This window comes from Ursus maritimus, unplaced genomic scaffold (assembly GCF_017311325.1).
Source record: "Ursus maritimus isolate PB19 unplaced genomic scaffold, ASM1731132v1 scaffold_1, whole genome shotgun sequence".
Lineage (NCBI taxonomy): Eukaryota > Metazoa > Chordata > Mammalia > Carnivora > Ursidae > Ursus > Ursus maritimus.
The window spans coordinates 67,412,073-67,428,347 of NW_024423343.1; the positions used below are offsets into that span (position 1 = coordinate 67,412,073).

Genomic DNA, 16,275 nt, shown 5'->3' on the forward strand with positions numbered 1-16,275 from the left:
AGCTAGAGGATTGGGAAGGGCCTGCTCTCCTGAGGTGACCCCACCCGACATCTGCTGAATGGCTCCGGGGACCCATCACATCCAGCTCAAGACCTGCCCCACCCTGTTTTTTCTGCTCCTGAATGATGCAATAGATAAATGCCTCCTCTGAGCAGTTGATAATCCTTGATCCATATTGTAGCGGTATCAGGGTCTGGGGTTGTCACACAGGAGATAAATGACCTGGCCTGAAATGGCCTGGAAGCTAGCGACACTTCAGGACAGGCAGCCGATCGGGAGCTCACATGCTGTGGGTGCTGCCCTCACCCCACCTATCCTTCTCCTCAGCGATCTGTCAGCAGCCCCAGGAGGGCTGGCATCCCCATCAGAGCAGAGGGAGGCATGGAGCCCGGGGCCAGCACTGGCAGAACGCCGGCTTCCTTGGGTGATTCACCGAATTAATCACTCCACCGTCTGCAATTGCTCTTAGGAGCAATTTCTCTCCAATATTCTTTCCAGTTAGTAATGCCTACCTGATGTTAAGTATCCTTAATATACCAAAAGAAACATTTACACAAATTAGGAGAACGAACGCAACTCAACATTTATTAAATGCCCACTATTTGTAAGGCAACGGTCACTTTACAAAGGGATTCTCTGTAGTATGACCTCCAAAAGCAGGTCTGTCCAGTACATTCAAATATAATTTGCTTTATAAAATTCAGCTATTTAGTTTACACAACTCTGTGGGAATAAATAGACCTCATAGAGTGAGGAATTTTATCCTGAAAAAAAAGCGAGAGGGTAAAGCTAGCCAACAGTATTTACCAGAGGGATGGGTGGGGGTTCTATAGAGGGAGCTAATGGGAACAGAAAATCTGAAGCCAACCGCTTGGTTTGAATCGGGGCTCCAACACTTGCCAGAGTGTGACCTTGAGCAAGTTACTTACCCTCTCCGCACCTCCCCCTCCTTGTCTGCAAAACATGAACCTCGCCTTCCTACCCCATAGGGGGCTACAAACTTTACGTCGAGCACTTGGAACGGTCCCCGGCACATAGTAAACTGCCCATGGGTGTGAACTGCTATTATCATGTCCAGAAATTACTCCATTGCTTTAGTATTAAAGTCAATCATCCTCTCCTTGGAATAACACTGTTCCAGAAGTTAGAAGACCTTGTTGAATCACTATGCCTAACCTGGGATAACCGGAGTCTCTGGCTCAAGGGAAGGCCAGGCTGCCTGATGGTCCCTCTTCTGCCCCTTCCCACCATTACATAACCAGTCTACTTAGTAGATGCCTCTCTGTTCTTACGGAATAAAACCAGCACGTAGGGACGCCTGAGGGGCTGTTGGTTGAGCATCCGACTCATGGTTTCCGCTCAGGTCATGATCTCAGGGTCATGAGATCCAGCCCCGGCTCCAGGCTGGGCAGGGACTCTGCTTGAGATTCTCTATCTCCCTCTCCCTCTGCCCCTCCCCCACTTGCGCCCGCTGGCCCGCTCTCTGTCTAAAATAAAAAAATCTTTAAAAAAAAAATCAGCATGTAGTGCAAAGTATAGTTGATAATCCTGCTTGTTGGACTTTTCTGATCCTAAGTGGGACTTAAACCTTTCAATAAAAAGGACAGTTGGGCCATTGGTTCCCTTATATATCTTTTATGACTCACTGACATCTCAGACTGGCACGAGCTTGGCTCAGGGCAGGGTATGCAGCGTCGCTCTGTCTTGCCTTAATTCCAAATCCTAAAGAGAAGCTGTGGTTAAACAGAAGTATGTTTACATGAGGATTCAAAATGTCTCATCCGCTGGCCGACGGCCCTTACAGAGGCGTCAGAGGGTGCAGAGTGCACCTGAGGCTACCGCGGGTGACAGAGTGGAAGATACAGGTTCATGAACCTTTGATCTAGAAATGGGCAGGGAAGGTGCCAGATGCATGTGAGTTTCCTGGCAGATTTCCCAAATTCCATTACTCTGCCTTTTCCAGTGGGGAAAAGTTGCTTTTCTACTGCTGGTTTCTGAACCTGGAGTATGATCAATGGTTTTTAGGAGACAAAGCACTTACTAGAGGTGACCCACTAATTATGTTGAAGAGTTTTCTTCCCCCCTCACCTGCCCTTTCCTCCAACCGGGCTGCTTTAGAAAACGGAAGGCTGTTTCTTGAGCCCCTGATCCTAATCGATGCCCATGGAGCCCTGGGACAACGTGTGCATGTATGTGAAGAGAGTTTTTTTCCCCTCTAGAGAGAGGAACATGATTTTCATCTGATTTACAAAGGGATTTGATCTGTGAATAGGAACCACGGGCGTAGAGCAGGGATCAGCACGCCAGGGCCCACTGGCAAAGCCAGCCCCCTGCCCCATTTTTGTATGGTCTGCAAGTAAGAAAGGTTTTTACAATTTTGAGTGTCTGGGAAGGAAAATCGCAAGAAGAATAATATTTCATGACTTGAAAATCATATGAACTTCAAATCTCAGGGTTTCGCTGAAACTCCTCTGCGTGTGTTCGTTGATATATTGTCTCTGGCTGCTCTTGTGCTGCAAGGGCAGTGATAAGTAATTGTGACAGAGCACATGTGACCCGCAAAACTTAAAACATTTACTATCTGGCTCTTTACTGAGAAAGTCTTCAGACCCTAAGTCTAGAAAGTTAATCTCAAAAAGTTTTATTTTCTCCCTTGCACGTTCCATCCCCTTGGCGATGATTTATTCCCTATCACCAGCAAGATTTATTTGCCTTTCCATTTTCTCATTTAACGCCTGGGGGTTGGACACAGGGCAGAAGAGCTGGACTCCGTGAGGTGCCCTTGCTCCTGTGCGTGCAAAGAGGGGCTCACCCTCTCAGACCTTGCAGCCTGGCCGTCATTAATGATGAGTCCTGTAAGTCTGCTGATATCAGTGTGGAAGGAGGGGCCTTCCAAGAAGGCGTAATGGGTATTTGAGGAAGACCAAAGGAAGTCAGAGCCTGGCAGTGGTTTCAGACTGAGGGCAGGTTGAACAAAGCAGGGGCAGCTGGGAAATCTCAGGAAGTGTTCATGGAATACCAGCCATCTGGACTGGATGCTGTATAGATTCTTCTCTCTCTTTTTAAAAAATATTTTGTTTATTTATTTGAGAGAGAGAGAGAGCACAGGTGGGGGAGGAGCAGAGGGAGTGGGAGAAACGGGCTCCCTGCTGAGCAGGAAGCAGGGTGCGGGGGCTCGATCCCAGGACCCTGGGATCATGACCTGAGCCACCCAGGCGCCCTGCTGTATAAGTTCTTATGAGCAAGAGAAAGGGCTGCAATGGAGAGGAGTCCCTGTTGGTGGGAAGGTGGTGCTTCGCTGCTGGGGGAAGGGGTTTGATCTTCTTTCAGTACATGACACCTGCAGAGGGGACAGCCAGGAGGTGCCCCTGGCAACATTAACACAGGCGATGTCCCCAGCTATAGAAGGGGGATAGTGAAGTGGCGATCCATCCTAACTGCTCAATGAATAGTGGCTGTTTGCTTTCATGTCTGTGAAGGGAGTGCAGACAGGACATGATCTGTGAATTCTGAGGAAGGACAGAGCTATTTAGGCCACAAAGAACATGATAGGATTTTCCCCTTTGTCAGTGCTGCATTCCATAGAATTTCACTGAGTGTCTACTTTGTGCCAGGTATTCATTCCGCTGGGGCCTGGGGACACCCTGTGAACAAGAAAGCTGTGGCCGTGCCTCAGAGAGCTTGTGGTGGAGCAAGGAGAGCAAAGAGACAGAAGGAGGGCGTGACCACAGCCTGTGAAGGGAAGAGCAAAGGGGCATTTTAGAGCGTATGGGGTGATGAGGAGGATATGGCCATGGGGCCAGTCAGGAAGAAAGGGGAAGAAAAGATTCTCTTGGAATTTTTCTGACAAAAGGGAACAAGGCTTTGATCAGACAGTGGAAACAAATGATTTAAGAACAGCCATTCAAAATCACACTGGGGGCTAGGAGGAGCGAATAAAATAAAATAAACAATCCAGAGCAAATATTTAGGGAGGCTAGCAGAAAAGTAAGTTGAGAATTCCATGCATCTCACTATAAATCAAAAGGTAGTTCCAAAAATATTTAACAGTATGTGTTGGAGGAAAATGCATGCTAGAGAGACCTCCATTTGTATAAATTTTATGTTAAGGTTCCTTGACTTTTTCACACGGTTCATGTTTTGACTTTTGAGAAAAGATTTTTACAATATAATTATTTGATTTTCAAAGTCTGTAGAGATGTGAGTCAATTTTTTCCCCTTTGAAAATGAAGTTGAGAAAGGGGTCAGTTATAATTTCACCCTAAAAGTAAGAATTTTCTGGAGAAGCACGTCAAATTACCAGAAAATATTCGAATCTCAGCCAGTGTCTCTGGCCTCACTGTAATGTTCTCTCAAGGCAGCAGAAAAGAGATGGGAAAATGTCACCCTTGACTTCCTGGCACCACCCAAGGCCAAGTTGAGGACTTGAAAAATCCTGAGCCGTGGTGTGAATCACGTTTGCTAAGCCACTGTATGATGTTAGCTGCTATTTTTCCTGTCAGATGTATTTTAATTTCCATTCAAAACTAAATTACACTTTAAGCTTTCAGAAAAGATAAAATATTGTGGTATTAAATGGTTTCGACAACCATTTAAAATTAAATGCCTATTAAGATTGATTTCATTGAGTAAAATGTCTATCTGTACCAAGGTCTGAAAATAGTTATTTTCTCTCTCTCTCTCTCCTTCCTTCCTTCCTTCCTTCTTTCCTTCCTTCCTTCCTTCCTTCCTTCCTTCCTTCCTTCCTTCCAGGGATTACTACTTGTGTGATGTGACATGGGTAAATGAAGAAAGGATTTCTTTGCAGTGGCTCCGAAGGATTCAGAACTATTCAGTCATGGATATTTGTGACTATGATAATTTCACCAACAGTTGGAGAAAAACAGTGGTAAGATTTAATGGGGATGTTCTGCTTCTAAAGCTACATGTGATCCAAGAACTATACAAAAACAGGGAGAGTGAAAGGTTGGGAATCAGGAAATAAAGTTTGAGTTTCTTTTCTTTCTGACTCTATGTCAGACCCTGAAGCAGTGGGTAAGTCCTGACTAACTTTTAGAGAATCTGGTATCTGGTGTTACTTCCATTTCATCTCTACCCACTAGTCATACTGTGTTTTAGTTATGGATATTATCACTTGGGGAGGGGGTGATGATTGGGAACCCAGAATATAGAATTTGATGTCGAAATTCAGAAAGCCCAAGAGGGCCAGGGGCTGCAAAGTCAACGAAGTGTGTTTCGGTAGAGGAAGTATGGGAAGCAGAGAATGACTGGCTGAGAATATGTGAAACAAAGCAAGTATCAAAAGGCCACAAATCTCTTACCACCCTCTGACTATCTTTCAGCAGTCAACAGCTTTAGATCATAAATAGATAACTACCAGGCAGAGAGGGTGGCAACATTAAGACAAAGGCGAGTGCTAATTCAACCTTGAGGTGCTGGGGGGCAGGGCGTTCCCCACAAAAAACAACCAAGGTTCAGCCAAGGTGAATCAGAATTAAAGCCCCTTGGGTACCAGCAGCCTCGGGACGGGCAACGTCCAGGGAAGATTTACTGGCATCTGTGAAGGAGACCTCTCCAAGCCCTTTCCCGGTAATGGGCTCTGTGTCTATGGGCCTCCCCCTGTACACACCCCCTCCTGTTCGGGCACAGTCAGATGCTTGCCTCACAAAGCTTGGGCACCCTGTATCTTGACTTGCCTGTTCATTTATTTATACAGCAAACAATGAATACCTACTATGTCCCAAGTCCATGCACAGCTCTGCATTTTTAAAAGAAACAAATTTGACAACATGCCGGCCCCCCAAGTGCGTATGTTTTAGTAGGGAATACCATTAGGGTGACCAATAATAATAGTTACCGTTTCTTGAACACTCAAAGTAGCCGGACGCTGTGGAGAAGGACGTTCTTAGGTCACGTGACAGCCAGACTCCAAACTAGAAAACCTAAGCTCTTTGCTTGCTGCGAATTCTGTCATCCTGCTATCAGGATAGTGTGCCTTAAAAGGGTATAAGCAAAGTACAGAGGGAATGTAGGACCAAAGAAGACGATCCTCTCAACTGGGGAAAGGCGATGGGAAATGACAAGGGAGGCCTAGAGCACCGAGGACAGACAAGGGCACAAGGACCCTGTGAACAGAGGCTGTGCAAGGGCATCCAGTGATGCTTGGAGGGTGAGGGTATGGGGCTCCAGAGGACGAAGGGCTGGGGAGAGGCACCATGGTGAGAACCGCGGGTGGAGGTAGGCTGGGGCTCAGGTGCCGTTCTGAGGAGTTTGGACTTACTTGTAAGACACTGGGAACTATTCCTAGGTGTAAATAGGAGAGGACCATAATGAGATAGAACTATCTGTTGCCAAATGAGGTCAGCGGGTGTTGAGCAGGGTGGAAGAGGAGAAGAGCTGCAGGGTCTCCAACCGGAGGTCAGGGCAATGGACCAGGGAGAACAGAAGCTAAGGCAGTAACGGTGGAGAAGGACGAGAGGAGTCAAAGAAGCAGGAGGCAGGGGTGGGGAGGGGGCTGCGAGGAGAGGGGGCATCTAGAGTGACTGCCAAGACTCCGGCTTAGGAGAGTGGGGACACTAAGCAGAATGAAGGCGTAAGAGCAAGCCGTTGGTGATGGAGGCAAGATAAAGGACATCACCTTCTGTACGTGTTGAATGGAAAATGCTGGGGGAGCTTCCAGGGCCACATATGGAAGACAGAGCTCTAGGCAAGAGAGGTAAATGTTTGAATGCAGTTATATAAACAATCTGAGCATAAATGCAAATACATAAATGGAGATCGTTTTCAATTATTTTAAGTACAATTTTGCTTCTAGGACCACAGGTTGCAGATGAAGAGTAGAATGAATAACTTACTTCTCTCTGAAACTCCGCCCTTGTATTTTTCCCTCCCTAGGCACAAGAGCACACCGAAATGAGTACCACCGGCTGGGTTGGAAGAGTAAGTGCTTCAGAGTTGTGGGGTTTTCTGGTATGGATCAGATCCTCAGAGCTATTTGATATGTAGATATATCAAAGGAGGGCCCGATGTCATTTGCTATTAATAGAGCTATTACTTGACCTCTTTCTCAAAATATTGAAATGCTCCCCGCAGAGACAGCTTTTCATGGGGGAATACAGAACATGCTCAATTGGAAAAAGGAACAGGACAAGCAAAAACTTGAGAGCAGACAAAACAAAAGACATACTCTAGCAAACTGTAGCTCCTGAAAAGTTAAAAAGCAACCGGAGATGGCGAATGCGCTCGTTGACCGCCTCTTTGAAGTCCCGTGCTTTGGAGGCAGAAAACACGGCTTCCATCCACAGCCTACCCAAATGTGTAAGGAGACGCGACTACATCCAGCAGCACCTCGGCTGCGACTGTATCCATCCAGCAGCACTGCTGTGCACCTCCCCTTGGAGGAATCCTGCTCGTGCAGCTTCACGCTTTACTAGGGCCCCAGATGCCGAGTTTTATCCAAGAAAACGCAGTGACCCTCAGACACTTGTCACGCTTCTCACTCCCACCGCACGAGGCCTTGCACAAAATCACCAACCGTGTGGCTACGGGACCATGGGATGACTCAAGTTAAAGGAGGCTCTCCAGCCATCGTGGCACCTCATAGAAAGATGATGAACACATCTCACCTAATTTTTCTGACCGCTTCTGTTAAGCCTCCCTTAAGAGAGAAACAAAGGGACCAAAAAAAAAAAAAAAAAGCCATGTAAAGATTTCATTCACATCTCTGGGGCCATTGAGGGGAGGCCCCTGGTCCAGAAACAGGACCCCTTCCAGCTGGGCGCAGAGCTCCGATAGCATTCACACGTCCCTTTTCTTCAGGCATTGATTGGGCAGAGGGGAGAGGTTTGCCAACATGAAAAGTGGTTTCCTCCATGGCAAGAGACACGCTACACTTCCTCACGACTCTTTGAAAAAAATATGTTTTTTCCTCTCTGTATTTAACCAGACAGATGCCACTTTTCACACATTTCTACCAGGCACAACTCCATCCAGGGGAAACAGGGAAATGTATTAAAAAGATAAGGCTGTGAACACAGGTCTAGAGAGGGGAATGTGTTTCAGAGCTCTGTAATGAGAACACCAAGTGTACCGCACGCCTCAGCTCGCTCCATAAATGAATCCGCTTTGAATCACTAAATAGAAGAGGGAAGCATTTTTCTTCCTTCCCAAAATGGGAGCTGATAAGAGAGGAAACATCGAGGGTAAAGTGAACCAACAATTTTAAAAGACCATCTCCTACCTGCTCTCAAATGTAGTAAGGAAATCGAAGTCGTAAAGCGACACGTTCCTTTCAGGCTGGGATAGATATTCTTCTGCTTAAACTACATTATGTTCTGAGAACTCTCTTTTATTGAACTGTGAAAAATGGAAATTTTATGCTATATTTCCATACAACTACTTTTTTGGTAAATTGTTGATCCTATTTAGCAAAATGAAAAGACTTACAATAAAAATGGTAACTAGGAGAATGTTTCCGTGTGAAATATACGACAGACGTCCTTTATAGTATCCAGTCCAGAAATGGTTAAAGACTTTCTGGCTTTCAAAAAGAAATATGTACTTTAAAAGGAGGGAACAAATCCCTCAAATTAAAAACCACCTCTTGTCTGAAACCGTAAAAATAATAGCCTGTTTCAAGCAAACAAGCCAACCAAACAGAAAGCAATCACTCAGGGATGCCTGGAGGCAGGGGTGGGGGATGGGCAAAACAGGCGAAGGAGATTAAGATGTACAAACTCCCAGTTAGAATAATAATAATAGTCTGTTTCAAGAAAGCACATCTGTGACACTGAGGAAATGTACTTGTTAAAACTGGAAGACGAAGGCTAATTTTTGCACATTTATAGCCAGAAGTCACGGAGTTACCCTCCACAGAGAGATGTCCAGAGATAACCACTGCTATGTGCAGAGAGTCCCGCGTCAGCCTCTTTACATGCTTTCTGTCATTTGCTCCATGCAAAAAAATTCCCTGAGACAGATCTTTTTATCTGCATTTTCTAGAAGGAGAATTTTCTTTTGAGACACTTGGCAAGTAAATGAAGCATGGGTTTTGGGCAGAGATGTCGAGAGGACTTTCAAAAATTAAAGTTGGTGCTGAGATGAGACTGATGTGCTCTAATCTGTTCTTTGTTTTCTATTATTTGCAGTTTAGGCCTTCAGAACCTCATTTTACCTCCGATGGGAAGAGCTTCTACAAGATCATCAGTGACCAAGATGGCTACAAACACATTTGCCTATTCCAAATAGATAAGCAAGTAAGTATTCTTTCATGAATTATTTTAGGTTGATCTCTTTTTTAATGAGACTAACTCGAAGTGGAAATCATTGGGTAAAGTCAATCAGTGTGTGCTAATTAATCCAGCTAATTCAAATTCCAAAGCGGTATCTGGAGGATGATGGGATCGGGAGGGGAAACTCAAGAAGAAGACCTAAAATTACCTAAATTGCTGCTACAAAAGATTCAACCTTCCACTTCGATTAGAGAGTTTAATAAACGTCTTTTTAAAAAATCCCATTAGGGTTGCACATTTATTACAAAAGGAGCTTGGGAAGTCATCGGGATAGAAGCTCTTACCAGTGATTACCTGTGAGTATTCTAATAATTGATAGGATACAAACGTACTCGTTGTAATCACACCCTCTTTGCCCAGAAATAGGGGAAAATCTCGTACAAATAAAGAATAGTCTATTTGGAATGTGTTCAGTACTTTTTTCCTTTCAACATACGGAAGCCTTAATGATTTTCACATATGCTTAGCGGATTTGATACCATGCCACCCAGCAGCTCTACCTCTTGCTCTTACCTGCTTTACGTTACAAGAGCTGTAGCCTCTTTTTCTTAAACGTCTTGGAACACCGAACCAGCGTCAGGGGCATTTGGTTCAATTTTAACTGGCACCGAATTTTTGGAAGGCTTGGAGAGGCTCTTTTATTTTATCTGTCCATATCTCGGCCTTACTCTGGAAAATGGAAAGCTTTGCAGAGGCTGTCAACTACCCTGCACGAGTGGGTGGAAAGGGAGCGTTATTTTTATTAGAATCTGAGGCACTTCTATGATTCCTTATCGGGTCTCAACACGGAGGATTTTTGCCACTGCCCAAAGCAGTTTCTGAAGGGCCTCTTTAGAAGTGGCTCTGCTGCTCCCAGACAGATGGGGCTCCTGCCAGCCAGTAGTTTGTGTAATAAAACAGAAAAAATGGAAAACAATATAGGTACGTGGGCTCTCAACTTCAGGCTGGTTGTCCAGTCGGACTTTTCTTTAAAAAGACTTTTTTTGAGTTTTTGATTGTCACTTTAATGAAGGGAGCAATCCCTGCATTCAGATATTTTAGTCTGCTTTAAAAAATAGAATCTCCTTTTTAGAGATGACGGGCAATATGGCTTCTGGGGGAGAGGGGGCAGGGAAGGATGGTACGAGAAGGGCCAGCGTGAATGTTTGGTGTTGAGTCAAATACAGTGTACTTGACTTTCTTTAAAAACATAATTAATATATATTTCATTTGTTTTCTTCCCAGATACTACATTAGTAATGAATATAAAGGAATGCCAGGAGGAAGAAATCTTTATAAGTAAGAGCTAAATCAAATTATTGACTCGAGTCTTTTTAGCTGAAGAACAATTTCTGGGGTTCTTTTTTTTTTTTTCATGTCTTAACTAACTGGAATTGTAATTGAGCACTTTCATTCCCTTATAAATCAAACCCCAGGTGTCAACAAAAAGAATGACTTCAATAGATGTTTTGTGTTGTTCCCAAACAATGGGAGGTTTGAGGTTATTATGAATTAATTCATGTATTTGTTGCACAGTAAAAAACAAGCTTTTGAGCTTTGCTTTGGCATTCTGATACCTTTGAAACTAGAATATGGCATTATTCAGTTCTGTCTTTTCATTTATTCTTTCATCAAACACTTAGTTTCTACCATTGGTTTGCAGAATCCAGCTGAGCGACCACACAAAGGTGACGTGCCTGAGTTGTGAGCTGAATCCAGAAAGGTGTCAGTACTATTCTGTATCATTTAGTGAAGAGGCAAAGTACTATCAGCTGAGGTGTTCAGGTAAGTGTGAACTGCCATGGGGAGGGAGAGCAGCCCAGGGACCACCATGTCCGTCTGTCTGTCTATCTGAAGTGGCTCCTTCCATTCCCTCAGCCTGCATGCTCTTCCTGCCTTCCACTCAGCAGCTGACTTCGTCCCCTCCTCTCTTCAGACAACATTCTTGTCACCCTCCTGGCTCATTGTGCCCATCTGTCCCTTTCTGTGTCCAGTCTGGGACACCTTTCTGCCCTGCTTAGTTTTCTCCTCTTGAATCTGAGGCGCTCTTGAAATCACCGAAGGCCCCTTCTCTTCAAGCTCATCTAAGTGGTGAGTTAGCCACCTTTCCTCCCCTTCTAACCAAGAGAGTTGCCTGGCTTGCTTTTGACTGAACGCACAACAAATACACACACACACACACACACACACACACACACACTGGAGACTATGTACAGCAGAGGCCTTCATCAAACACACACACACACAGATTTTTTTATTGTCGTTTTTTTATTGTAGATCTTTAATTATTATCTTATGCACTTGCCCCTTTAGATGAAAAACTGTAGGTGGGTAGTGTCTGTCACCCAACCTGCTCACTGCTCTATGTTCTGTTGCTATTTTCTTATTGTTTTCTTTATTATAAATGAAGAAACTTGGCAAGACAGGCAACGTGACTTCCACAGATCACACAGCTAATAAGAGGCACAACGGGATTCAAGCACAGGTCTCCACCGCCTGAGCCCTCTGAGCCCTCCAACAAGCGCTATGCTAGATTACTTCTCAAAATGAGAGAATCTGGATATTCTGAAAAAGAACTGTCCCTCGCCGGAAAGAGATCTCCAAACCAGCTCTCTGAGTCTTTATTTACTAGCACATTTTCTTTATCATTACATCTTTCTTTCTTTCTTTTTTTTTTCTGTGACTGTTTTTAGACACCATTTCTTGGGCACACATTTCATACTAGGAACTGTGCTAAAAGTTTTATATTTGTAGTCTTGTTTGATTCTTAAGAAAACTCTATAAAGTAGATATTATCCTCCTTTTATATGTAAAGGGATCAAAGCATAGATATGTTGTCCTAAGTCACACAGCAGGTAAGTCAGGATTCAAACCCAGGTCTTTATAATGCCTTCGCTGTGGTTCTGATCAAGACTAAAATATTAATATTATCTAAATGCTTCAAAATTAAATAGCTCACCAAATAGCTTTTCTATACATTACCTTCTAGCCTGCAACTACCACAGTTGGGATAAATAGTGAAGATATGTTCATGCGAGAAAAACACTTTTGCATGCCAGAAAGGAATCGCTTATCCAAGTCAGGCACTGTGCAGATGTGCCCCCTGGCTCAGGACTCGGTGGGGTGGGGGTAGCGGGAGGGAAATCCGCCCCTCCCCCCAGGCTGGCTCCGGAGCTCCGCCCTGAGGGGGCGGGACCTGAGAGTGGGCGTGGTCATTGCCGGATTGTGGATTTAGGGCTGGGAAGGAAAGATAGCAGTGTCGGGGGTCTTCTGGCTTAGCTCACAGTTGAGGAAGTTGGAGGCAGCATGCCCAAAGCACTCAATGGGGCCAGAGGTTCATTTTCTGCTTCATTCTACTGAGCCCTGTGCCTTTCCAGTAATACTTCTTAATCTCAAATTGCACTATTTCAAGGAAAAGGAAAAACAGCTAACACTTATTAAGCCCCTTATCTACTATGATATTTATTCTATTGGAGTTAATGATATTAAAATCATATCAAGTTAAATGGTAGCAAATGGCCATTTTTGAAAAATATTGTTATCATGCTATCTGCGTTTCTTAAAAAGCCTCACCTAAAACATTTTTCCTGTTAACAGGCCCTGGTCTGCCCCTCTACACTCTGCATAGTAGCAGTGACGATAAAGGTATTTTCTAGCATTTCACCTTTCCTTTGCTTTTTAGAGAAATGTGTGTGAATAGGATCAATATGTACTTCGCACAGTGCGATTTTTTTCAGCTTTAGAGTGTTTAAACACTGATTGAAACTCCAGGTTCATAATCTAAAGTATGTATAGTCCCATCAGTGAATTGCCACTTGTTCGTTAGTGCTTTGCACAGTCCGAATTCTTCACATTGTAACGAATTACTGCCGTCTGGAATATTTGTTTAGAACTGAGAGTCCTGGAAGACAATTCAGCTTTGGATAAAATGCTGCAGGAAGTCCAGATGCCCTCAAAAAAACTGGATTTCATTATTTTGAATGAAACAAGTAAGTTAAATTTCCTTAGGAACTGAACTGCTCCTGGAAACACTAATAAAAATATAACTAAACATGATAACTTGATCCGAAAATGCACATTTGATATTATATGTACATCTCATTTAAGGTTATTTTTTCTATGAAATATTCTGTCATGAGAACTGCTAGTTTTACATTTTTTTGTTTTAAAATACAATACCACTCTATGTAAAAGTTATTCTGTTAAAAGGAAAGCATTTGGAAAAAAACACACTATTGCTACTTCAGTTTCATTCTGTTAGTAACTCTGTTCTATAAAATATTGAGTGTTTAACTTAATGATATCCTGATATATTTTATCTTTAACCCAAAAAGATAAAAATATCTGAGGTGATTGTATAAAAAATTAGGGTTGGCTGTAAAATGTTTAAACTTTAATCTCGGGAGAGAAATATTGAATTTTTCCTAACCTTCTCCCTGCCACAGTTAACCTGGTCCCTGTGCTGGGAGCCTGAGCAGGGATGATTATGCAGGAACCACTGAGAATGGGGCAGGAGTCTTTGAGGAAATTTTGTAGTTTGTTCATTTTTATTTGTTTGCTGTTTTTCCCATTAAGAGCTGATTACTCATGGGGGATAGGGGAATCCGCCAGGATTGGTTTTTTTTTTTTTTTAATATAGGATAATAATAAAAAAGATTCGAATAGATCCAGTAGAAAAGTTCCATACGATTTTAAATGGCAGGAAAAGCGCTGGGGAGTCAAGGGTGCTTGTGAAGAAGAGCTTAGGGCAGGCCTACGCAAACTCAATGTGCATATGAATGGCCGGGCACCTTGTTAACGGGTCGGGTCGGGTCGGTTTGTGATTCGGCAAGGCAGGGTGAGCCCAGGTTTCCCAGTTGGTAATTCGCTCCTAGGTGATGCTGGTGCTGCTGGCCCTTGAATCAGGCACGATAGGCAAGGACTTAGAGTTCCGGAGAGCTCCCTAGGCTGCTGGTGCAGAAGGCACCACATACTGAGATGTGACAAACAGTGGGGGACACCGAAAGTTTTTGGCTCAGGGAAACCACAGGACTGGATGGGCAACGTGATAGGGAGGAGAGCGAGGCTGGATCTGCCAGGCTGGATCTGCCAGAGCTGGACAGTCCCGGAGGGAGGAGGTTGTACATTCAAACTCCAGGAAGGGGCGCGGGAGGGGGGGGGGGAGTTGAGGAGGAGGGGCCGAAGGAGGTGGGACTGGGGATTACAAAGAACCCCACCCACCCAAAGGAAAAACTACATCTTCAGAAAGATGGAGCTAAAACACTTGTAATCAACTAGTACAAATTCAAACAAAGGAGAGATCAAATGGTGGGTTTGGCATATTTATTAAAAACATCATGATCAACACATAGTTTGACATTCTACTGAAAAATAATAAATACTTAAATTTTTGTTCTTATAAGCACATTTAGTCAGAAGGCATATATCTAAAATACAAAATACAAATTGAAGAGAAATCCAGCTATATAAAGATTTTACTCTTAAATCTTTCTTTTTTCCTCAACTAAAATAATTTTAACAAGAAAGAAAGAAAGAAAGAAAGAAAGAAAGAAAGAAAGAAAGAAAGAAAAGAAAGATAGACATAAAGAAGCATCAGCTCTCGAGATATGGATTTTTTTTTCCCCTACAGGTTAAATCTACTGAAGCTGGAAATTATCTGATTAAAATATAAAACATCTCTCAATCTCTCTGTCTTAAAGATTTATTCATCTAACTCATCATCTTGAATTTGGGAGTAAAGGAAACCAAGTCGTTATTTAGGGACAAATTTTATTAAACTGGTGATAATTCCAGCACAGAGGATTAAACAGACCCGCAGATCACCCAGAACGTACACAACAGTGTGCTCCATGTAAACCTGATTTCATTCTGTGGAACACAGAGCTGAAAATGGGAACTCAGCTTTGCGGTCTGGGATGGCAGTAAGAATTACAAAAATGTTATTAAATCAGAATTCTAAAATAGATGTAGGGCCAACTAAAAATCCTAAACATCTTCAAGGAAATTCAAGAAGAGGAAAACATTTTGGAGGAAAACTTAGAACATAAGCCATAAACAAACTAGATAAGTAGATCCAGTGCCAAAGAACAGAATCATAAAAACAAAACATTAGCAATTCTAAGATGCACTTTTATTTTACAAGGCACCAATATATTTAATAGATATAATAGAAACAACTTCATTGCTTTAATCTTAACTAGTATTCTAGCCTGCAAGAGAATGTTTTTATGTCTTAAAAACATACTGAATCCAAGCAGTTCATTTTCTTTTTCTATTGTAATTTAACAAATTGTTGAATACTAGTTATGATTTATCACTGCAAAGAAACCTAGATCATGTGCTAATAATTACTCTTAATTTACTAATTAATCTTTATGTTTGTTTAGAATTCTGGTATCAGATGATCTTGCCTCCTCATTTTGATACATCCAAGAAATATCCTCTACTCATAGAAGTGTAAGTATTCAAGAGGAGGGAACACATTAGAAGTTAACCACTGGATATTTTTTACCTGCTGCAGCTTACAGAAAATTAGGGCTGAATGCATCTTTTGTCTCTTCCTGAATCATTGGGAAGCAATTTGACTATTTCTTTCTTCCATTTTGCAGTCACAAACCCAAACCTTTGTTTTCTACCACCTTTCCACTGCAGAAAGTAGACACCCTTTTGTCGTGATGACATATGGTCCTTTAGTTTTGACTTGTTTCTCTGAACTACAGGGGAATTTCAAAGGAATTTTCAGGTCACCGGTTTTATCCTTACCTCATGGACATTTTAACATGCAAGAGATGGATATTAATAGTCTTCACAACTTGCTTACCCCCAAACTTGCCCAAACATCTCCGTTAGTGGCCTTTGATGCAGCAGGACACCAAGTTTCTCTTCCTTTAGTTCTTGAAATACCACTGTCTGGTATTTTTTTCATTCCCCTCTTTGGTGAAGAGAAGATGTGATATAGGAAATCATTCATTATAATCCAGACTTCTTCCCGTCTCAGAGAAAGTTC

At 42.9% G+C, this 16,275-nt stretch overlaps 1 protein-coding gene across 1 annotated transcript in view; it reads left to right on the plus strand.

The window, feature by feature from the left end:
- DPP4 (dipeptidyl peptidase 4) overlaps nucleotides 1-16,275 on the plus strand; it is a 77,806-nt gene that overhangs the window by 40,768 nt on the left and 20,763 nt on the right. Inside the window, exons 11-19 of the mRNA XM_040644555.1 lie at nucleotides 4,753-4,888; nucleotides 6,895-6,939; nucleotides 9,147-9,254; nucleotides 9,519-9,586; nucleotides 10,515-10,568; nucleotides 10,933-11,054; nucleotides 12,867-12,914; nucleotides 13,160-13,258; nucleotides 15,656-15,725. Of these exons, the coding sequence (XP_040500489.1) occupies nucleotides 4,753-4,888; nucleotides 6,895-6,939; nucleotides 9,147-9,254; nucleotides 9,519-9,586; nucleotides 10,515-10,568; nucleotides 10,933-11,054; nucleotides 12,867-12,914; nucleotides 13,160-13,258; nucleotides 15,656-15,725 (750 nt within the window). The remainder of the gene's footprint in view (nucleotides 1-4,752; nucleotides 4,889-6,894; nucleotides 6,940-9,146; nucleotides 9,255-9,518; nucleotides 9,587-10,514; nucleotides 10,569-10,932; nucleotides 11,055-12,866; nucleotides 12,915-13,159; nucleotides 13,259-15,655; nucleotides 15,726-16,275) is intronic.